Raw genomic sequence first — 22,949 nt, 5'->3', positions numbered from 1 at the left:
GGGCATACACTTGAATGACCTTCAAAGTGTAACGCTCCGTTATTTTAAGAACAAGGTATGCCACCCTTGCCGACACACTGCCAACTTCCACAATGCTGCCCTTGAGTGACTTGTGGATCATAAAACCGACGCCACCTTGAGATGGTTGGTGTCCTTCTCGGAAATAGAGTAAGTGACCAGCCTCGAGAGTTATAGTCTCCTCCCCCTGTCTTCGAAGTTCTGATAACCCTACGATATGCCAGTTAATACGACTTAACTCTACTTCCAATTCGGCAACGTGCTCGTTCAGCCGTAGTGTACGTCCGTTATACGTCGCCAAAGTCAATTTGCGTAGGTACTGCCGTCACCCGGGGATTCTTAGCACCCCCCACTGCACCGTTACCGTGGCCGGTACCATGGCCAGGAATAGTGCAGCTACCGGGAACTGGGGGCCGTGAATTTAAATTGTGCTGCATAAGGGGGGGATTTGCCGTAGTCACCACGCTTGGCATGCGGGTTGGTGACCGCAGTTCTGTGGTATAGTTATTCTCCGTGGGGCGCTGCTGCCCGCCCCCGGTGTTGTTTTGTCCCTTAGTCGCCTCCTACGACACCCACGAGAAGAAATGGGGTGGTGCAATTCTAGCCCGGCACCACACGGGATTCTAGCCCGGCACCACACGGGATCTAGTCCACTGATAAAACACAAATCTAAATATTAAATTCGCATAACCACTTTTAACAGGCTGTGAGGTGCGCATTTACAAACGCAAAACGCGCGCATCTGTCACGTTTAAAAATGAGCTATCAGTCGTTTTTTCAGAATAAAACAATCTAGTGAAAGAAGTGCTGTTGTGTACCGAATTATATACGATAATATTTCTACAATAACAGTCAGTTCATCATATCTTGCATCGCTGTTATAAGGTTTTCTATTTGACATCTGGGCAAAAAATCTTTTCTTCTTTTTTCTCTCGAAAACTGGACCTTACCTTAATCTGCGGCTTCTCCCACTGCTCGATGTTGGACTCCTTGATCTCGAAGTAGACTCGCTCGATACGTTTGGAGCCGCCCATGATCTCGATGCGGCCGAGGAATGGCTCGAAGTAGTTCAGGACGGATCCAGCAGTCTCCAGGAAACGGGCTAGCCTGGTGGGGTTTTTGGTCAGTTAATATTCCATTTTTTTACATCAAAAATATATAACCGGGTTCTAATGAAAACTACTAAGCCAAACTTGGTGAACTTTATGGGACTTAATGACGGTTATTTTAAGTTAAATGAAAAAGGAATTTAAAAATCGGTTTATACTGTCCGAAGTTCTGAGGTAGGCAACAAAAAAAAAAGTCAAACCCCTCCATTTTGAAGTCGGGTAAAACATTAAGAACCGATACACAACGATATTAAATTATCATTATATAAGTGGTATCCTTCCTGATTCTTTGGTAAAAAAGTGTCCAAAAGATATAGTTCAAATGTCAAACTATCATTTTATATGGGCTTTTTTAAAATTAATTCGTTTAAAATTCGTGAACCAAAATTATATGTTGCATAATAGCTAATATTTCAAATATAAAACACTGATTTTACATTTAAATTTAATGACTCTAGTCATTACATCAACCTAATAAAAAATGACCTCTTATGCTTTCCCTTTGTTTTCTCCTTACCTGGGTTCATTGGGCATATGCTCCGATAAGTTGGTGAGCAGTACAGCGAGATTGAACCCAATCTCTTTTGCGGGCTCGTGGAACCGGTCGCAGAAGCCCACGTAGTCCAACTTGCCGTCGTGGTTGGTCTCGCAGCAGGCCAACAGGAACTCTATCTCCTCTCTGTAAGGTCGAAAAGAGAGTGAGAGTGTGAGAGTTTTGGTGGAGTGTGGGTAATGTGTAAATTTTAGACAGAAGATTAATGGGAAAAATAAAACTTGTTTTGTTTATTTTTGCTTTTAAAGACAAAAATAAACAATTTAATGAAGATAAAAAGGAAAAATTTAGTTGTTCTGTTAGTATATTTTTATGTCGTTGGTTTCAAATATAATAACTACAGCCATATCTTAAAAAAACACTATTTTTTACACAATAACATACTACAGAACAGCAGTTCTATTTCCGGTCATTTTTTTTTACCTTTTTCAAATTTTCAACAAAAAAAAGAGTCATTTTCTGTTGTAAAAACACATAATAAGACATAATACTATATATTTATTTTTAACAACATCTCCATAAACCTCTTTCAAAGAGCTTATCTAATCTATATCCCTAAAATACTCAACAATGTTTTTACAACTTACGGCGTATAACTCTTCTGCTGTTCCATCTTCTCCTTGAAGTCTTTAGGCAGGACCCAGCCGTCATTGTTGCCGTCGATCTCCTGGAAACTGGGGCTGGAAGTCAGGTCCTTCAGCTTCAGGAACATGTCGAAGTATTTGAGGATCAGTTCCACGTTGGAGGCTGACTCTACTAGAGTGTCTACCATCTGTTTACCGATTGTACCTGGAGAAGAAATTTTGTGGTGATTAGTGAAGTTTTTGATTCTGTTAGTCATTGATTTCGGAGTAACTTGATTTATTGAGGTTATATTTCTTAACATTTTGTAACGCATGTGGCCGGAATTCGCAAAGGATAGAGAGGTATTGGAAGAGAAAGGGGGAGGCCTTTGCATAGCAGTGGGTGGCTGCAAATGATGGGATGCATTATCTGTATTCAATGAAATATCATCGAAACCTTGTTTTTGAGTACGATAAAGTCCATAAAATTATAATTATTATATTTAAGTTTGACTTGTTTGTATGTATGTAGGTACGTTTGTCCGCGATTTGGATTGTGTTTTCAGAAAAGTATTTTTAGTGCTTAAGCCGACTCAAAAAGGATTCTGACTTTGGCCAATAATTATGTATGTAGAGTTCTGCAATTTGGCAACGGGACACCGTTTTGTTTGCATAGCTAAATACGAGTGCGTGTAATAATTCTGAAGCTTAAATCTCACCATTAACAACGTTTCCTTCCAACATGGACAGCATCATGGTGATCATGTCCTTCTGCAGATTGAGGAGTTCCTTCAGCAGGTCCACCTGCGACGAGTGCTTGGACAGCTTGTCCTGCATGTGAGAGAACAGGAACAGGAAACCGCCCACAGCGTCCCATAACCTAGAGGAGGTAGTATTTTAGTTGAAAGTAAATAAACAAAATAGTAAAGATAGTGATTCGTTATTTGTTTTCTCTTTTGAAATAACAATATTCCACAACTTTCACGTAACGCCGTCTAGTCTCTAACTAAGCAAAGCTTGTATTATGACTCGACAACTAATAAACATACATACTTTTTAAATACATACATCTTATAGATAAATTATACTGCTCACCATACAATTTATTTTCTGGGTGGGAATGGAACACTCCGGTATGGCAGTCAGGGCCACTGACCGCTAGACCAACAGCCGAGTCAAAAAATAAAAATACAGACCTGGAGTGCGCCAACGCCTGCTGGTTCTGAGTACAAGGACCCTGGATGACCTCAGTGAGGGTGTTGAACACTTGCGAGGCGACGCCAATGGCCTTGAAGAAGTTCGCTTTACCGGCGGGATCGATCAGCTCCTGTGGTGGAAGGTATAAGTGAGAGCAATGTTTCGAGATTTTAAGATAAAGACGTAGACAATGAAAAAATGAATAAACTAAAAAAATCTAAAAACCCACGTTTTTAATGTCAAATTTGATCAAATTTTGTTATTTTTTATAGTTGTTACATTGTCATCGGGTTTGAAGCTACCCTGAAAATTTCAGCCTGCTAGCTTATCGGAAAATGCCTCAAAATTGAGATGGAAAAGTCCAACCGGAACGACAAACTAACAAGAAACTGAGCTTATAAAAACGTGGGAAAAGACTTCACTTTGACTTAGACTTTGTTTTTTTTAATGTAACAAAAATATCTATAGTATACTAAGGAATTTAAAACGAACAAACTAATCAAAACCCCAAACAGTCAATCAACAAAGTACCCTAAACACATAACAATAAGACTCTAAATACATAAACACATTACCTTGCTGGAGTAATGCCAGTAGAAGTCCATGATGGACTCCTGCAGCCGCAGCAGGTAGTCCACAGTGCAGATGACCACGTTCACTGTGGTCGTGTTACCCGCCTGGGTACGGAGGTAGTTCTGCCAGTCTGAAGGTAAAGATAGATAGGGTTAGGTAACGTTAGGTTTAAAGGTAGGGTTTAGAGTTCAATAAAGATAAAATTTATTTGGATGGAATGGAATGGGTATGTTGTTATGTGGTTATTGAGAAGGCTACACGGGCAAAAGTATTGTGTTTTTAGAATGACAGTCAGAATTTTGATTAAATTTTGACACCGCTGCTTGAAGATTTTAGACAGAGAAAAAAGTGTTAGATTTAGTGCACTAAAATTCATGAGGGTTTGTGGGCGTATTTATTTATGTGGGCGTTAGCATTACAGCTTCTATATACTCGTAGGTGGGTGAATATTTTACACTACACGGTTAACAAGAATAATTAACTTGTTTTTTCTTTTTCTTTAAAAAGTAACCTCCCACACTTAATTTCATTTATTTTTGTTTTTGGGTTTACTCGCTTTGAAGTTGCATACACAAAGACACCCAGACTCAGAACAAGAATCTGTTTATCGCACAAATACTTGTCCGACGCGGGGATCGAACCTACGATACGTCGTGCACAGTGGTTTTATCGTTGTGACCTCAACGACTCGGCTCTCATTCTATTGTAAATTGAAGTACAATTATAGTACTGACCTAAGTTGTGACCTTCACAAGTCAGCTGTATGAACCGGAACAGAGCGCACGTGAACTCTGCATCATGCATGTTCTTCTCACCAGCAGCGCCCTCTAGACCGACTCCCAAACCTGAAAACAAGTTCATATATTAATTAATTTGAAGGGAAAACATCATTATATGCTATCGTATATCACGATACCGGTTATGTAATTGTAATGTAGGCATAAAAAACAAACAAAATATAAAAAAAACGTTTTTAAGTAAGCTACTAACTTAACTATAGTATGTAGAACGAGCTATGAGTAAGAGATTGTTATTGTTATTTATTCAAGATTTATGCTTTGGAAAGCTACCTTAGATAGATACATAGATAGATCTCGATGGCATGCAATTGGGGAGGCCTATGTCCAGCAGTGGACGAATATGGCCTCATGATGACAATCTCTGCTTACTGACTGCTTCATCGGACTACGTAATACCAACCTTCATGCAGAAAATTATGTGATTTATAATACCTCAGAAAAATTAAAATACATATATGCAGGTTCACCAACCTTCAGCCTTGGTGTTCCTCTCGAAGGCATCAAGATCCAGCACAGAGCAGGAGTTCATGAGACCAGCTATCGACGTGAAGAATCCGACGTCCTTCTTGTCTTTCAAGTGGTTCAGCATACCCTGGACAAAAGATCATCAAACTGAAACCTGCACTCTGGGAAGAATTTTGAAGACAAATTTGCTAGGCGCTGGGGCACAAAATCGGCAAAAAAAATCGATTTTTCAACTTTGGATGTTTTCTCATGTTTCTCAATATTGCAATTTTAGAATTTGCGTATTGTAATGCAAATGTAATTTAATGTCAGCATTCCACAGCTAGTGGCAAAAATAATCATCTTATTGAATATTTATTCGTTCAGCAACCTAGGGAAAAAGCTAGGAATTATTGTTTCAAGATGCACAGAGCTTAAGTCGCATTACCTTACTTGACGAACAACTTGACGACTTTTTTTATGTATTTTTTAATTCAAAGTCAAATTCATAGTGTATATTTGTATGTGATTTTGTTATGTATTGTCGTGTTGCATCTTACCATCTGAATATCAATGTTACCGCCGCGTAGGATAGAGATACCAAGTTGCAATGTCTTCATAACCATGTCGCTGGGCAGGCCCTTGGACGCTGAGATGTGCAGTAACACCATCTCGGCTACTCCGCGGTCTGCGAGACGAGCTTGGTGGAACAGGAGCTTCTGTTTCTCCATTTCTTGTTCCTGAGTATTATAATGTTAAGTTAGTGGATTTCGAAGGTTAGGGTCGTTGGTACGAGACAATTTTTTGCAAGGGTGTGCAAAGGCACGACAGCGGGCTTAGGGTATCTAAAACTTTGACCCTAATTTGTACAACAAAATTGAAATAATTTGATATCATATGTAATTCAATGGACAAGAATGTTGATTAAACTAAAAGTACCTAGACCAATAGCATACATACCATAAACATATCCATAGTTTTCTGCGTGTAACATACAATTTATTTTACACAAGGATACAAAATCATATTTTGATTTAAATATTAAGACCTGAATATTAAATCTCGACCTTAAATCACACATCATAGTCAATTTTCAGACTCATTAAAATATTAGGAGCTAAATATTAAATTTCGACCTTAAATCACAAAACATAAAGTGCATTTTCTGTCTTACGTGTATACTAGCTCCGCCCTCGTCTTCAGCCTCTGCTTCACCGCCACCCTCCTCTTCTTCTCCGCCTCCTTCTTCTTCCTCTTCTCCACATGACTTCGCTATGATGTGCGCGTACGACATGTAGAGGGGATCCTCCTGAAAAGCGATTAAAGGAAAATTAGGGTCGAAATTGGAAGAAAGAATAGTTGTTGTCATCATCTACTGGTCTATGTGACAAACTACTGGGAATAGACCAGTGGTTGGCGTAAATCCGACAATCTTACCAATAATCAGTAAAGTGAAATAGCTTATGGAGGTCAGATAGACCGACTTGAAAAGTCCGGAGACACTAGAAACCGAAAACAAAAAAGGGCACGAGATCTCCCGTGTAGGAAAAGTTTAAGCATTGATCACCACGCTTGCTCACTGCGGTTTGGCATGGCGTCTTACAATAATGAAAAAATACATAGAGTTAATTTTAAAAGCCCTTTTGGTAATAAAGCTGTGCAGGGATTGAACCTGCACCTCTTGAATACAAATCCATACATACAACTGCAAGTTCACAATTATATTTTTTTTTTCGAAAACATAATTCAGTAAAATTCTACTTCTTTTTTGATAGCGATCTTTATAGAGATACCGTCTCATTTTCAAATGGAAACAGTTTTTCCTGTAAATATTCTATTGTAACAATACAATTACCTGCAAAGCCCCAGATCGCTCAGTCATGGCGCCCCTGCAGAATGTGGTGACGAGTTGTGTGAGAGGGTCCGGCTTCTCGCCCTCCTCAACTACGTCGCTCTTCTTAAGTTCCGCGTCTTCAAATGATTGCTGGACGATATGCCAAATCGTTAACATTACAACTTGCAAACTACATTTTTTTAAGCAATACAGAACTACAAGTAGAAAAGTTTCGAGTTTCAGTTCAGACCACGCTTTTCGTTAATTTTAGCTAAATATTTAATGGAAGGCACTACCTAAAATTCTATATTCATATAAAAGCTTATTTCTATGATTCATTGTCTTTCAATTGATTTTCGGAATAAGTTTTTTATTTATTCACTCATCCCCAATTTCGAAAAATATTATTAATTAAGGGGTTTTTTGTTAACTTATTTATAAATAACTATAATGAACTCACCGTTAAGTCCTCTATCATGACTTCTTGTCCGATGTTCTCCTCTTCCAACCACAGTTCGTAGTAAGTGCGAGCGAATATGTTGCAGGCACGATGTCTGTACAATAGAATGTCTTTAATACATGTTTAAATAATAGGCATATTAGGTACTTGGTTATGCATGCATTTAAATTATAATAAGACCAGCTATGTGTGGATTTTCTTTTGAACGGTATTTGGATTTTTGTAAAGTAGGCACTTTAAGTTTCCGATACCCGAAAGCCTCAATCTCTGACGTCGCATCCAAAAACCAGTTTATATTGACTATTGAAGTCGTTTTTTGGCTGCTCGTACAAATTCTTAGTATTTGTTCTGCAAGAGTTGTTCAAACATTCAAATCGCATACCCAAAATACTTACACCTAGACTTGGTGTTGGTATAGTAAACTAGATCTATAGAAACCATGAATCTATTTTTGCAGTATTTCTCGTAACATAATTCATTCGTACCAAGCGGGGATCGAACCCAAAACGCGTCAGCAATGCCTGAAATCACTGTCAGTTTCGTCAAATTAACTATCCCTGTATCGAATAATTTGGTTGCTTTATACGCCCGTTTTTTACCAAACCTACCGACTCATTTTATACAGATGTATAGAGCGGAGGCAGGCCATGGCCGCGCGCTTCCTCGCCGCGCACAGCACTCGCTTCCAAACATCAGAACGCTGTTTCGGTTTAGTCGCCTATTTAGTTCCACGCAGCATGCACAATGGTTAACGCACATTACAACACAACAATGCCAGGATTATTTTGTTTAAAACGCTTTTGGGAACACACTAAAAAGTTAGTTTCTATGGATCTTTAAATCTTGATTTTTATCAAGCATTGGATGTTGATAAAAATCTAGCTGAAGACCGCAGGCCTGGCCGTCAAAAATTTAAAAATGATCCCACGGGAACATAAAATCGGAATAAATAAAATTATCTGTTAATCCAGGTAAACTATCTGTGTACCAAGTTTTATCCAAATCAGTTTGATAGTTTTTGCGTGAAAGACTAGCAAACATCCATACGTACAAACTTTCGCGTTTATAATGTTAAATTAATAAAAGTAAGATTAGTCAACAACACACAATATCACTCCAAAACATGACTCTTTTAAACCTCGGTAGGGAGTGAAGTGACGTCTGTCTGAAGCAGGCGATGACGGCGCGCTTTCGTTGTATAGACACAACCGATCGGTAGACGTTCTTACTCATTTGTTGAGGGTGGTCGATCTATATTATATGTATAGTAATATATATAAGGATAGTTTAAAGTAAACACATAATAGTTGGTTAACTAGGGAATGAAGATGGCATTAAGTCTGCCTTTGTTCTTGTTTGTATGAGGAACATTAAATAAATGATAATAGTATAAAGTAATTATTTTATCTTTGTTGTTGTTTAATAGACTTGCTATTAACGGCCGTAGTAGTATATATTATAAAAATAAAGATACTAGGTCTAGTATCTTTCTTAATAAATTTTATATCTTATAGCTTCCTATATTGCTATGTGTTCTTAATCAACACAACTATATCAAAACATTTTACACTCAATATCATTTCTATCGAAATAAAAGAAGAAACAGTAAATTTTGAGACAGAATTTTTAGAAAACAAGATATATTTTTTTTCTTGATAAACTGAAATTCAAATAGCGGGATAGAATGTCAACAGAACCTCCATTGTCATAGCACTCTTCCTTAATAACCCTGGAAAAAGATAATTAACATATAATTCAAAAGCGTAACTCACCATATGCAATCCAAACAATACTTTGCTCATAGCCACAATCCGCTCCACGGTATCATCAATTATTTTCGCCTTATTCTCTGCTGTCTCCACTGTAATATTAGTCTTGCTCTTCGATCCAAGCTTGCTATACAAATAGTGTTGCCAAGACATCTCATCAGCGGGGTCAATTTTATCCGGGAGGGTCAGTTGTGTTTTGGCAAATTCCGCAACATCTTGTTCAGACATTTTCTGCGAAAATTAACGCGTATTTTGGTAATATTAATGTTGGAGTTAGAGTTTTTATTAGTGTTTCAATATTTGTGCGGGGCTTTGCTCATGGTAAAACCACTCTTGCTGTGTGCTAGGTGTATTGGTATTTGGATCTATGCGTGGGTAACTCTGTGATATTAGTCCCATTTCTTTTATTTATCAATTAATATAAAAATTGATTAATTCAGTGATTGATTGAGGACTTTTATTATTAAGTGCGCTGGATAATGGAACATTCGTGGAAAAACTCTGTGATATTAGTCCCAATCCTATTAAATTCATTGATTGATTCAATGATTGATTCAAACGGGGTTTAAAGATGTCAGAAATTATAGGGTAAAAATCACCACTGCTTATGTAAGAGAGAATATGATATTACGGTGCTTAAAGCAGGTAAAACCAAAATTTCAAAAATATGTACTAAAAATATACAACTTAAAACTATAGTATTGAAGTTTAATATTCACCTTTAAGGTTCCTACCTTCAGGAACCTATCCTTGCAATGTTGGACTAACTCTTGTTCCCTGCCGGCGAAGAGGTTCAGTCCTACTGGTAGGAGCCTCTTAAGACAGGCCACCATAAGAGAGGCCTGGACCTCCTTGTCCTTGTCTCGCTTCTTGTCACGGTGTTTCTTCTTTTTCTGTTTACATATTAATAAGAGGCTGTTGTTACTACTTATATTTCAATAAGAAAGAACAACATTCAAAATGAGTGAAATAATATTGTAATTTTAAATTAAGGTTTTAAGTAAATTTTGAATCAATACAAAATATATGCATCAATTTATTTAAAATTCTCTTTTTTATTAGTGTTTGATTTTTTACTAAAATATAAAGAATTCTACTACAACGATGATAATAAATATGTGACGAAATCGGTTTTATGAAAAGACAAAAATATTCAAAAAACATCACAGATAGGAGACAAGTTTAAACTCAAGGTATATCAAGCAAACAATCAAAATAAACGTAGAAACAGTGTGAATTGATGACGTGTACAGAAGTAATAAAATATTTGCTTACATAAGTTGTATCAGGAAAGACATACAAAGAATAACAGTCTGTGTGTCAAAATAAGATCAAAGTCACCATATATAAAAACCACAGATACATAGCTCCGAGCGAAAGCGTTTTGTCGCAAATTCGACTTTGGATACATGTCTTAAAGTTGTTTTTACGACGGGAGTCTACTTGCAAAAGTCCCTTGATTTCAAAATAATGAGTGGAAGTTTTTGGTAGGTATAAGTTGACGTTTTTTTAAGACTCTGTTTGTGTATCTAAGGTTTTTATATATCAACGAAAGTCACAGAAAAACAAACAGTATTTATCAATCACAAAGTTTATCAATCATTTGTGAATCAATCACAAGATTAAGGTAGATTTTCGAGTTGAAATATAAAGAGTAGAAAGAATACACCAATTTAATGTGCACGTGATTCAAAACCTGTGTGTTTCCGTCCTCACATTGGTGAATCAATGTATCTTGAATACTTACGAGGGCTTTCATCTAAAGATCAATCAATCAGCGTTAGTTTATCAATCAATTCATAAATTCAAAGTTTTGTGAAATTTAAAAGAGCAATTTACATTAGCATCTTGAATAGTGGTTAAATCTAATTCAAGGCAAGTCAAGTTAATGAAAATATTTAGTTTCATTGTGAGTAAATATAAGAAATCGAATGTGCTATTTATATTAAAATTACAAAACAATATTTATGTACTACACTAGGTCAAACTTTTTTAAGGACTGCTTGGGAAATGCATTTTTGTGTTTATAAAAAGTCTTAATTAAACGGTCCGATTAAAAACTGTATATTTGTTTTAACAGTTCGTGTGGCCTATAAAAGCCTATTTTCAACCGACCTCAGAAAGGAGGAGGCTCTCAATTTGTCATTATTTTTTTAACTTTTATACCCCAAAACTTCAGATGAACCGATTTTGTTCATTCTTTTTTCATTAAATTTGGTTCGTATTAAAAAATATTATTATCCGAACATTAATAGCGTAGTGCATAAACATACCATATTAGAACATACTAATATCTATGAACAAGATATTGGTGTATGTATGTATTGTATATTTGACTCTTACCTTGCCGCCGGCCTGTGGAGTTCCATCCACGACTGCCGTCACTCTTCTGGTCGCTGTCGGCATGATGAGCACCTGTTGGAAGAATTAAGTGATTGATTCAATTTTGTGTAAAATTTAGGACAGTATTGAGGTCTCTTCTACAAAGAGGGTGACTGCTCTGTGTGAAGTCTGCCGAGTAATGCGATACGCTGTGAGTTAGTAGTTTATCTTTTAAAATATTCAATATTCAATTTTCAAATAATATTATTTTCAAAAAGATGACATTATGGCTTTGACTGCATGAATAGCCAATTGGTATAGCCCTGCGTAAGATTTGTGTTATCTACGAATGCTTTTTCTGAATTCGGTGTGGTGCATGTGATTCGAATGTTTGTAAAACCTCCCACGATACAAGCACTAAATTCCAGACTGCCTAAAAGGCCTTTTTTTATTTTGTTTGATTTTTTTTTAATTTTAGATTTTTAGATAATTTATTTTATGAAAACACGGGTATATGTTTACAAAAAAAAGCAAAGGTATTTTTGTTACATAAGGTGGTAAAATAAAATACCCAATACCCATACATGTTTTGCCAGCAATTGGCGTACCATTTTTTTTCCAAATATTCAAAGTGAACATTGAACTTAGTGACCTATTAGAAGTTTCTACTAAAACTCTTACCATGTTATCAATCTCGTTGGCTGAGATAAAGTTCTGTTCTTCCTTCAGGAAGTACTGACTCTTGGACCAGATGTTGAAAATCTCAGCCACGTGGTTGTATAACTCTTCAGCCTCTGTAACCAACAAAAATATTTGTATTAGTCTTCTTTCCATGTGTATACAATAAATATGCAATTTAATTAAAAAAAAACATTTATTTTTGTTAATAGGTACAACAACAAATATCGGCATTCTCAAAAATGTCTATGTGCCTCCCTGGCTAAGCTAATTAGCTGACGTCGACAAATTTGGTATGGGTATAACTTGTAGTGAACTCTGGGTTAACTGAAAGTTAAGGCCACCACGTTTTATCCCCTGTTCGCGACATGTCGCGGGTTCGATCCCCGCACAGGACAAGATTTTTTTATATATGAAATGCTTGAGATAATATTTTTATTTGTTCCTGACCTTCAATATCTGTGTAACCCTTCGCTTCTCAATGTTTGTGCAAGTTTTTTTTGTGTACATTCAAATGTCAAATATACATCCTTTAGTATATTTGGCTGTTTCAAGATTTTTGACTATTTTTTTAATGTAATTCAATACAAACCTGGAACATTATTCCTGAGCCAGTGATTCCTCTGCAGGTCCACATACTTGATGAGGAGAGGGTAGAACGAGTAGATATCTCGGACAAGCAGCTGCCAGTCTTCTTGTATCTGAGACTCCACTTGTGACGTGTCGTCGGTCGATGACTGGAATATAATTAAATTTGGTTTGGAGAGTTCTTTAAAGGAAATTATGGAGGAATTTTATTATTGGATTTTAGAATTGGCGTCAACAGTTCTAAAGTAAATTAATAGACGAAAACGTTGTTGCTTTGTGCTAAAATGCTAAATGATTCAGTACCATTTTTTCGTTTCTACCTCAACTCTATATAAAACCACTAGAAATACTATTTTGTCGATGAAGTTTTAACTAAAATATAAATAAGTACAATTCATCCAACCGGTCACCAGAATATCTATTTTGTCAGGCCACTAATTTTTAATATAAAGATATAAAAATACAAGATTTCTATTGAAATAACTAAAAATCATTTGTGTCTGTCTATTGTAAGACAAATAATTTGCGAATCCCCAATTGCAAAATTTAATGAGCAGCTTATAGCTTAGCTTATAGCTCCTATCTTTGCATGTTAGAACAAAAACACGCGGTGCGTGAATTTTACTACAATCGTATTAGTAGTTTAGGAGTCCATGGCGGATAAACGTGACCTACAATTTATACATATATTATTAAGACTAAGATGCTTACCTTAATGAACCCTCTCAAGCTCTCCTCTTTATGGAACATATTATCAGTCCTCTTCCGGACCCTCTCAGCGAGAGGGAGGAACGAGTCCCTCAGGAGTTCCTCAGAACTGTTAATAATGATCTGTTGCGTGTAGGTCGCGATGCGCGTCATCCACGGCGCGTTCTCATTGCCAATGTTCTTCTTGATGAGTTTTAGCACGTTCTTGAGGAGCTGGTTCATGTGTTCTGCTGTTACCATTGTAACGTGGTTTCTGAAAGGAGGTTGTGTGGTTAGAGGTGGCAGTCTCGTGGTAGTGGGAGTATTTGTGATTGGGAAATACGGGAGAACTTTTTTTGGCTTAACTGTATTCTACTCCAGTATTTGTCTTGTATCCTATTACTTTTCTAAGAAAGGATCTATAACTACTCAATTTTTACTAGATAATTATACTCGTAGCCTTTAATTCAATTTATATACGTATTCAGATAAAATAATCTATAGAGAAATCGGTAACAAACAAATTTTGGAAGACATAAAATTCTCCCTACTCCTAAAATTCACAAACCTATTCTAAGGCCCGTTCACACGTACTATACCAGTTTAGTCATTCTGTATCACTTACCCGCCAGTAGGAGTGACATTATCAGGTCCCTGCGCCCACCAGAAGGGCAAGTACGAGCAGAGTAAAGGCAGCACCACGTCTATGATGTGAGGTGCCTCGTTGTAAGTCTTGTCTGACTCAACGAACTGGTCTACCTCACCTAGGATCGTCTCGAGTGTCGGCATGCTTTGTTCCATTTTCTGCATTATATCTGGTAGGATAGAGTTGATAATTAATTGTAAGTTTAAAGAGCTGAGAGTTGATGAGGGTTATAAAAATGTTGGCTGTACTCTGTTGCTTAACCTTGGTTTTTATTTGTTTTAGTAGCAGTAACAGAAATAAGTCATTACAGTTGATTTATTGTAAAAAAATGTCTTTATATCACAGACGGCGAAGTCACAGTGATATGGTTGCGTTTTTACCCTTTGGGTAAGAAACTTAACAAAGTAAATGTTTAAAATATATACTGAATTCTATCTACTGTGGGGTTTGTTTTGAAGACGTTTTCATGTCTACATACAGATGCAGTATCTTAAACAAACTTTTTAAAACATGTCGCATTTATTTTTATTTATCTAAGTGGCTCCTTACCTTGGGCTTCCAACGAGTGATCAGCGATCCTGTTGAGCAGTGAGAACTGGTTGTGTTTGTTGAGATGAGGCTCCAAGAACGCCACCGGGAATGTCGAACTGAATGCACCGAGGCATGAACCCTGGACAATAAAGGTAGTTAGAGGAAGATGATGAATGTATATACTATTTCAAGTGTCTATCTGTAATGTTTTATGCCTTTATGTCACTTGATACAAGTTCATTTGTTTATTTTAATGTCCGAGGCATTTTGTGTGTTGACAAATAATTATTACAGTGACCTTGGATAAAGAAAATAACTAACTGTTTTTTTTTAAATTTAGAAGAGATTCGAATTCATACTGAAATCTGGCAGTTTGTTTCATTTTAAGGTCTAATTTATTGTAGACTACTAAATGAGTTGTCTACATAATTTTTATTTCATTAGGTCATAGTTGACCACAATATTAACCACAACCCCAAAATTAAAATAAAATATCACAGCTTTAACTTACCAAAGCAGGCTTGTGCCTCTCGATTTCAGTTTTCAAGTATTTTCTGTCGTGGGTCAGCGATGCGTCCGTACCCAGCGCGTACAGTGATCCCAGCATCTTGTATGACGCCACTTGGATCTCATCCACTGTCGACAAGGATTTTTAAAAAGGTTGGTTAAATAAATAATACAAAATTGTGATATGAAAAAAAATACTGTATATTAAACAACTTCTTTTTCACAGCCTAATAATATGTTTAGCAGACAGTATCATTATTGAAAAAGCAATTTATCAAAAATATTTTTTTAAATCTATACCTCTAACCCATTTCAATTGATTAGTTTGTAAAAAGTTGGAGACAAAATCTATTATTCGTCTTTTATCCTCATTTAGGAATGTCGGGTATCATAAAACTGGAAAATCGAAATAAAACATAACATGTGCTATGAGCTTCAAGAGTAGAATTAGCATTGTGTAAGTGAGACTGCTTGTCTCTCATGCTTCTTACTAACACGGGTACAGTTCACGAGTCAGCATGCACGTGCCGCAAGTTCTTATATCAATAAAATTTTATTACACGACCATAAACACTCGATATAAATATAACACTTCCGCCAAGGAAATACCATAGTTTAGAGATCAATGTTTTACGACAAATAATGCATAAATCAAAGCAACATTGAGAAATAATCGATAAAACGCATGGCAGAGTCGAAATCGATTTATTTTTATTTTGTTTCTATAATAATTTAAATGTTGTTTTACGTTTTCTATTGCTCTGTGTTTTTCTTTGCTATTTTGGTAAGATTTTCATTTGATTACCTAATTTTCGTGTAAATCGTTAATCAATAGGAATTGATTGGTAAAGGTAATTACGTAATTATTTATAATGTTATTGAAATTCCAGGCATCAAAACCAGACCTAAAAATAAAAGTTGCGACGGAAAAATCAGAAGTAATATTCGCTGATGTCATCAAAAACATATCAAGAGTCAACAACGTGTTACAGGAGCTGATCAATAACTATGAACAATTACAGAAAATATATAAATCACAGGAGAACTTCGAAGCACCAGAATACTCAAGCGAGAGTGACGCTGACCGAAACTTTAAAAGCCAACAGAAATTCAACAAGAGGGACAAAGAAAGAAGTTTCAATAATGACGTAGAGGGAACCAAGTCTACGTCTAATTTCTTACAAGCTACACAAATGATATTCTCAGAAAACGAAGAACCTGACCCGGCTAACACAAAAACCGAAACAGGAAAAGAAAATAAATCAAAACACGACAAACCGCCTAAAATAGAAAGACTGCAGATCGAAGTAAAGACGACGGTGACGACCACAACGAAAAAAGACGATTTATCTTCAAGTGAAACAAGTAACAGCGAAGAAAGTAAGGAATTGTCAATCGTTGCATCAACGACCGCAAAGTCATCAACAACAACTGCCAGACCTAAATCATCTCCAAGCTCTAAGGATGACGATGACTCGACTGAAGAGGCAAGAGGAGAAATAATATTCGTTGACACACACAAGAAAACGCAACAACTGAAAAAATTGAATCTTAAGTCCGAATACCCATCAGAAAAGTCAGATGGGAACAAAAATTCAGACGGGAATAAAAACCTAGATGGTTATAAAAGTCAAGATGGAAATAGAGACCAAGATGAAAACAGAGACTTAGACGGAAATAAAAACCAAGATAGTTATAAAAAGCCGGACGGAAATAGAAACCAAAACGTTTTTAAAAGCATAGAAGGAAATATATACCTAGAAGGTATTAAAAAAGGTGACGTAAACAAACACCAAGATGGAAATAAAAAAGATGATGGATATAAAAACTCAGGTGGAAATAGACATCAAGATGGGCATAAAAGTCATGTTGGAAACAAAAATCAAGATGGATATAAAAACCTGGATCCATACAAGAGCCTAGATTCAAACAAAAAGTCAGATAGCCATAAAAGGTCTAAAACAAGACACAGCGTCAAAGAAGTACATGGGAGCAAGGGGAAGGATGCTAGCTACAGTAATAAGAAGACACCTGGTCGGTTGCTACGCGACGGACTACACAACGTGTCGACTACAGCCGAAGGCGGCTACTTGCATTTGGAATTTTACCCCTCAAGCTCAGGATGGTCGCATGAACCAGTTACTAAGAGGCTAAAGCATGTTATACTTTCCAGTAGAGGCGCTGATGGAAAACGAACCGACACAAAACCTCTGAATTTAAGATCTCAATCAGTAAATAAGACGAAAGTTACTGAGGCCAAAAATGATTTAGTAAGTATTGCTTTTTTAAATATGAATATGAGCGGTTTTTGGGATATATGACAGTTATAGTCGGGACCACTTTCGAACCATTCAGAAATTACAATTCAAACTAACAGAATTACTAAAGCATACGTTGTTACGCATTAAAATAAGTGATGACGTCGAACGCTTAAAAATTGGGAATCTCTCTGAGCTACACTTAACTAATTTGCTTCCAAATGTTTTAACAGTATTTTATTTCAGCAAAGCGACATATCAGATTCAATTTCACAAATCACGGATGATGACGCCGCGATCAATAAGGACTTATTCAAGACAAGTGTGTTACGACAAGCCTACGGCGACGCCTGTCTCAAACTTGTGGTCAGGAAGTGTTATAAGGTATGAATATACACTCTTTGTCACCCACATTGTCTTAACGTATGATCAGCAAGATTATAAAGAAGTAAGTTGTAAATGAAGAAGTCCTGCAACTGTCTCCAACCAAAACGAAACGTCGCAAAAGTAAACTTTTTTTTCGGATGGGAACCCCAAGTGCTCTCGTATACCCTGGCAGGCATCAGCCCTACGTCGTACCAGACAAATCTGTTGGCTGCCAAAAGTAACTTATAATAAACCACGGTGTCAGTTATCTTTTCATAATTCTACTATAACTGGTTTGAGTGTGGCCAGCGGGATTGTCCGAAAGGGTAACAGCAGCCCCGGTATATAAAGGGCATAGAAAGCAAAATAGGTGGTTTTTCGTCATTAATGTCTGATACTCCCTTCCGCTCAACCCAAAGCTGAGTCGACTATGATTCAATATTACCTATCAAATATTCGACAGTCCGTATCCATGCGAAATAAGCCAATTTTAGTTACTTCATTGTTTTAATATTTTGTCTTAAAGGCATGCAAATCAGCATTATCATCTTCGTGCCGAGCTTCTAAATGCAAGGGCGAGCTCAAAGAGTTTTTCGATAGAAGCGCTCGGACTGGATGCATCCAGTTCTTCAACGCATCCCTGGACAAAAACTCCTACGAGCCATTACGAGACAATAAATATCGTGAGGACTCCGCCATTAACAAATTATAGAATAAAGCAAAATTGCTGAATTGTGCGCAAGATTCTTTAAATACCTTACTTGTTTCCTACCGAGGCGATCAAATGTTTGTCTCAAATGTTAAGAAATATCTCATTTGAACGTTCTTCAAACCAATAGCGATGCATTGCAAAATGATACGGTACGAAAAAATATAAAATTTTCCTCATACGTGGAACGTTTTAAATCTTCCACCTAAAATATCAAATAATTTTGAGTCAAATTTGGCCGTCTCGGGAACAGAACTGTAGGCTTGCATAGAATGGCATGATTCGGCAGAATGGGAACATTTTATTTGGTCTTCGAAATAAAATTTCCAAATCTTTTACGACGAGGAATATGTTCAGATAGGGACGAATATTGTCGAAATTAAAGTAATAGGACCTTATTTTTGTTCGAAGGCATGCAAATACGTGGTCAAAAGTTCATGTCGTGCTGCCAGACCAAAATGCGCGAGCGAGTTGAAGTCGTATTTCAGAAATAAATCTAACTTCAAGTGCGATGATATATTTGAAGATACTGTCGATCTTTATCGACGCTATGCTAAGAGTGAGATTCTTTAATGTTTATTTTTCGAACTTATATGAACATATTCCTCCGCTTCAGAAATCGAGTACATTTGTGTATGGATGTACATATTAAAACTCCTTTTCATTGCGTGAGATTTCGTGGCTTAGATTTTTCTTTCGTGACAAAAACAGCCGTATGCAAGAATGATACTTAGGTAAGTGACGTTCTAAAATGAATACCTGTCGCTACAGTTTTCTTGAAAATGACAAAGACGTCATGACAGCTAAGGTTGATTTTGCTATGGATCTCGCTGTGCGTTGTTCTAGCATACGGCTGTGATACTGTTTGCTTTGGCTTTTGCTTAGTTAGAACCTTTATTATATGAAACACATGATCAGCTTATTTTAATTTCAGTTAAAGGACCTCATGTGGATATGACAAGGGAAGGATATTTATCAGTGGCTTGTCTGCCGGAAACAGAGACTGGAATGGTATAGTATTATTTTGTATCTATCTAATATGTGTATCTTATGAAACGATTTCGAGAACGGTTATTGCAACGGTCAAAATATCAATACGGGTGTTCCACCATGTACTGTTACGGGAATTAACAGTAGATATAGGGAATAGGGAAGGTTTGAGCATTGATCACGAAGCTAACTCGCTGCGGGTTGGCGTTTTGAGATTCCAATAGTTAGAATCTACGTTATTCCATCTATGCCAATTTTTTTCCTACACTGTATATCAGAACTGTCTTAAAATATAATGACCCAGTGCATATAATTTAGAGAAAGTCACATTGACCGAGTTGCGATCACACCAGCAACTCGTGCATACAAAATCATACATAGAACCAAGATTTTCTACTTAAACCATTCCAGGCAATACCATCCCCAGCCCAAAAAGACACAACATCAGCGAAACCCGAAACGAAAGAGCTCAACATACTTCGGGATCGATACGAGAAGGCTTGCCAAAGGACCTCCCAGTCGAAATGCCACAGTGCTTGTAACTACGCGCAAAACGCCACATGTGTCAAATACGAGTGCACGAAGCAATTAAAGAAGAGCTTTAGAAGGAACTGCAAAACGCAGTGCAAGACAGCGTATGTGTATAAGGGTGGTAAGAGTAAGAGTGGGAGCGGGAGTAGTGGCAGCAGTAGTGATAGTAGTAGCGGAAGTAGTGATTCTAGCTCTTCTTCATCGTAAGTAAGGAGGACGTATGGAGTGGAGAAACAAAAACCAAATGTGAAGCATCGTGGATAAGATGGTATAAAAAGGAAAATACCCCAAAACGTATTTTAATATAATTAACGCGGTACTTCTTTTCATGTTTTCTGTTTTGGTACAGATAAATTTGTGTTATTTGTAAGATATATGTGTAATTAGTTATTAAATAATTTTCAAGTATTTCTGTTTTTCTTTTATGTTCCTTAGAATTCCTAATACTTGTTAGGACGTTTTGTGGTATGGAGAATGAGAGATATCCTGAGACAACTCACACACGGTTATCTGATCCCAAGCTAAGCAGAGCTTGTGTTATGGTAACCAGAAAACTGATATAGCTAAATACATACATATTATAGATAAATTACACTCAGACACCAGAACAAATGATCATGCTCATCACACAACATTTGTCCTGGGCGGGAATCGAACCCACGACCTCCGGTATAGCAGTTAGGGTCACCAACCACTAGACCAACAGGTCCGAATATAAGGTAGGTAAGACAAAATACTTATCATAGACCCAAAACTAAAATATTATAACTCAGTTAAACGTATAGTCTTCGGACTATAAGTTTAACTAAGTTATAAGCACATATCGACTGCACAGACAACCGAGTGTGTGTGTGTAGGTCAAGACGCCAAATCACCTGTGGACGAAGTGTCTGGGGTTCAATCCTTACGTAGGGAAATCTTGTTTGGGTATAATTGTGCAATGTGCACATGACTTAAATGTTTGTGAAAAGTCTGTTTTTTTTTCAAAACGAACAAGCGTTCTGAGTCTTGGTGTCTCGTGGATCACACAAATGCTTGTCCTACGCGGGGTTCGAAACCACGACACGTCGCGCACAGTGGGTTTGGTGTGGTGAAGGGTGACCTCAACCACTCGGCTATTCGTATGGTATATTCTTTATAATATAGAAAAGTGATTATAAGCTAATACTTACACAGTAGATCAGCTCCGTATTCGCAGTTGGCGAGGTGGTCGAACTTAGCTGTCAGTATGGGTAACAGTACGCCGTTGATGTAGCCCAAAGATGTTGATGTTTTAAGGTGGGTCCCTCGGAGATGTGCGTATTTACCCTGGGATGAGACGAGAATATAGAATTTCCAATAGAAATTTGGAATTGATAGTTTACGTTTACATTTTACGTTTTGCCTATTTCCAAATGAAAATTGATTCCTTGTGTAAAATCTAAATTGTTCTTTTAAAAGAAGTTGTCAGTCTTGAAGAAAAGACATGAAAGCGATAAAAACAGATACAAATCATGATAGGTATTTTTTTTAGCTATTTTAATATATTTTGATTATCGTTCCATGTAACTTTTGCCTAAACTTCTGCCTCGTTTACTGATAGTTCTAGCTTCAAGAATAGAATAGACGTCCAACACCTTTCTTGAGGGCCTTAATTGATCCAAGTGCGCAACACAGATAGCCTATATTTAAGGGCCATACAATTGATCCAAATATACCACAAGAAAAATATGAAAAAGCTACTTACATCCTGGAGATTCATGATGGTGTGCCCAACATCATCAGCCACATTATTGAAGAAGGTCAACATGGATGTCCTGATGAACTCGGGGCAGTTCTTCACGAGGGACTTGGCGTCGATACCCTTCACTAGGACTTGGAGACAGCGGACTGTTATACGGACGTCGGGACCAAAGGCTGCGAGTCTAAAGACCAGGAAATATTATTGAAGTATTTTTATTTTGAACGTCATTCGTTAAATAGTTTTTATTGTTATATGGTGCTGTAGTGTCATTGATATACCAATGATTTTGATGACTGTAGAAAAAAAAGTTAGTATGATATTTGTTAAAAAAATTGTAAATTAAAATTGTCTCTAAATCAAACGATCATGTTTTGTGTGTGGATGTAGTTTATGTATTTAGAAGTACATAAGTAATTTGGTTAGTTGTCTGGTGCTCATAATACACGCTATGTTTAATTTGAGGCTAAATGGCAATGTGCGAAAATTGTCAACGTTTTCTAGAAGAAAGCAGAAAATGTTGTTTTGCCATAAAATATTTTAAGGAAATGTCTGGTGAAGAAAAAACATTACATACCAATTAAAAATAACATAGGGGGATGAAAAATACATTGTCCGATTCTCAGACTTAACCAATATCACACAAAATTTCATAAAAATCGGTCATGCTGTTTCGGAGATTTATGGTAACTAACATTGCGGTAGCAAACTTTAGGTATAAGATTAATATATAACAGAGAAGATTAACTTACCTTGATCTCAGTAAGCTAGCCAGCTTACAGAACAGAGCGGCAACCATTTCCTTCTCCTTCAAGCTTGCTGCACCAACATTATTAGTAGCAGTCGCCACCGCTATGAAGTAGTTACGATGCGTCGAGAAATATTTCTCCATTAAGGGCAACACCACCTGCATGGGAAATTAGACTTTATGTGAAGCATTTAGAACGGAGTTTTGGTTGGCTTGGTAGGTGATAGCGGTAAGCTGGTTAGGATGTGTGTGATATATTTGATGGCATCTTCGCTATGATTTTAAATATAATATAGGGATGTTTGATACCCCAAATGAAAAGTGAGCATTTTGAGAAAAAGGTATTAC

The 22,949-nt window shown here is 36.8% G+C and overlaps 2 protein-coding genes across 3 annotated transcripts in view; one reads left to right on the top strand and one right to left on the bottom strand.

The window, feature by feature from the left end:
• Positions 1-22,949, bottom strand: part of LOC113505095 (ryanodine receptor) — a 145,452-nt gene that overhangs the window by 17,033 nt on the left and 105,470 nt on the right. The window contains 25 exon segments of the mRNA XM_026887609.1: positions 969-1,125; positions 1,645-1,806; positions 2,268-2,469; positions 2,963-3,123; positions 3,440-3,570; positions 4,016-4,143; positions 4,748-4,858; positions 5,285-5,405; positions 5,818-5,997; positions 6,432-6,566; positions 7,113-7,241; positions 7,552-7,645; positions 8,690-8,802; positions 9,324-9,551; positions 10,055-10,213; positions 11,664-11,735; positions 12,324-12,436; positions 12,913-13,057; positions 13,620-13,869; positions 14,221-14,410; positions 14,791-14,911; positions 15,284-15,408; positions 21,306-21,441; positions 21,860-22,037; positions 22,606-22,760. Of these exon segments, the coding sequence (XP_026743410.1) occupies positions 969-1,125; positions 1,645-1,806; positions 2,268-2,469; positions 2,963-3,123; positions 3,440-3,570; positions 4,016-4,143; positions 4,748-4,858; positions 5,285-5,405; positions 5,818-5,997; positions 6,432-6,566; positions 7,113-7,241; positions 7,552-7,645; positions 8,690-8,802; positions 9,324-9,551; positions 10,055-10,213; positions 11,664-11,735; positions 12,324-12,436; positions 12,913-13,057; positions 13,620-13,869; positions 14,221-14,410; positions 14,791-14,911; positions 15,284-15,408; positions 21,306-21,441; positions 21,860-22,037; positions 22,606-22,760 (3,696 nt within the window).
• On the top strand, positions 15,478-20,668 carry LOC113505090. Of its 2 annotated transcripts, none has more exons than XM_026887604.1 (6): positions 15,478-16,063; positions 16,170-17,549; positions 17,784-17,921; positions 19,024-19,171; positions 19,547-19,623; positions 20,014-20,668. In XM_026887604.1, the coding sequence occupies exons 1-6, from the start codon at positions 16,016-16,018 to the stop codon at positions 20,338-20,340; spliced, it is 2,118 nt and encodes a 705-aa protein (XP_026743405.1). In that variant the 5' UTR covers positions 15,478-16,015; the 3' UTR covers positions 20,341-20,668. The 2 variants fall into 2 exon arrangements, with proteins under 2 accessions (XP_026743405.1, XP_026743404.1); XM_026887603.1 differs by lacking the exon at positions 19,024-19,171 and adding an exon at positions 18,430-18,586.

Source organism: Trichoplusia ni, chromosome 24 (genome assembly GCF_003590095.1).
Source record: "Trichoplusia ni isolate ovarian cell line Hi5 chromosome 24, tn1, whole genome shotgun sequence".
Classification (NCBI taxonomy): Eukaryota; Metazoa; Arthropoda; class Insecta; order Lepidoptera; family Noctuidae; genus Trichoplusia; species Trichoplusia ni.
Note: the sequence above shows the minus strand (reverse complement) of the source record. Positions and strands in the feature narration are given on the sequence as shown.

Coding starts and splice junctions, on each gene's coding strand:
- LOC113505090 (XM_026887603.1), top strand. CDS start 16,016: ATGTTGTTTTACGTTTTCTATTGCTCTGTGTTTTTCTTTGCTATTTTG. Junction 17,550..17,783: donor CTGAGGCCAAAAATGATTTA/GTAAGTATTGCT, acceptor ATTTTATTTCAG/CAAAGCGACATATCAGATTC. Junction 17,922..18,429: donor TGGTCAGGAAGTGTTATAAG/GTATGAATATAC, acceptor TTTGTCTTAAAG/GCATGCAAATCAGCATTATC.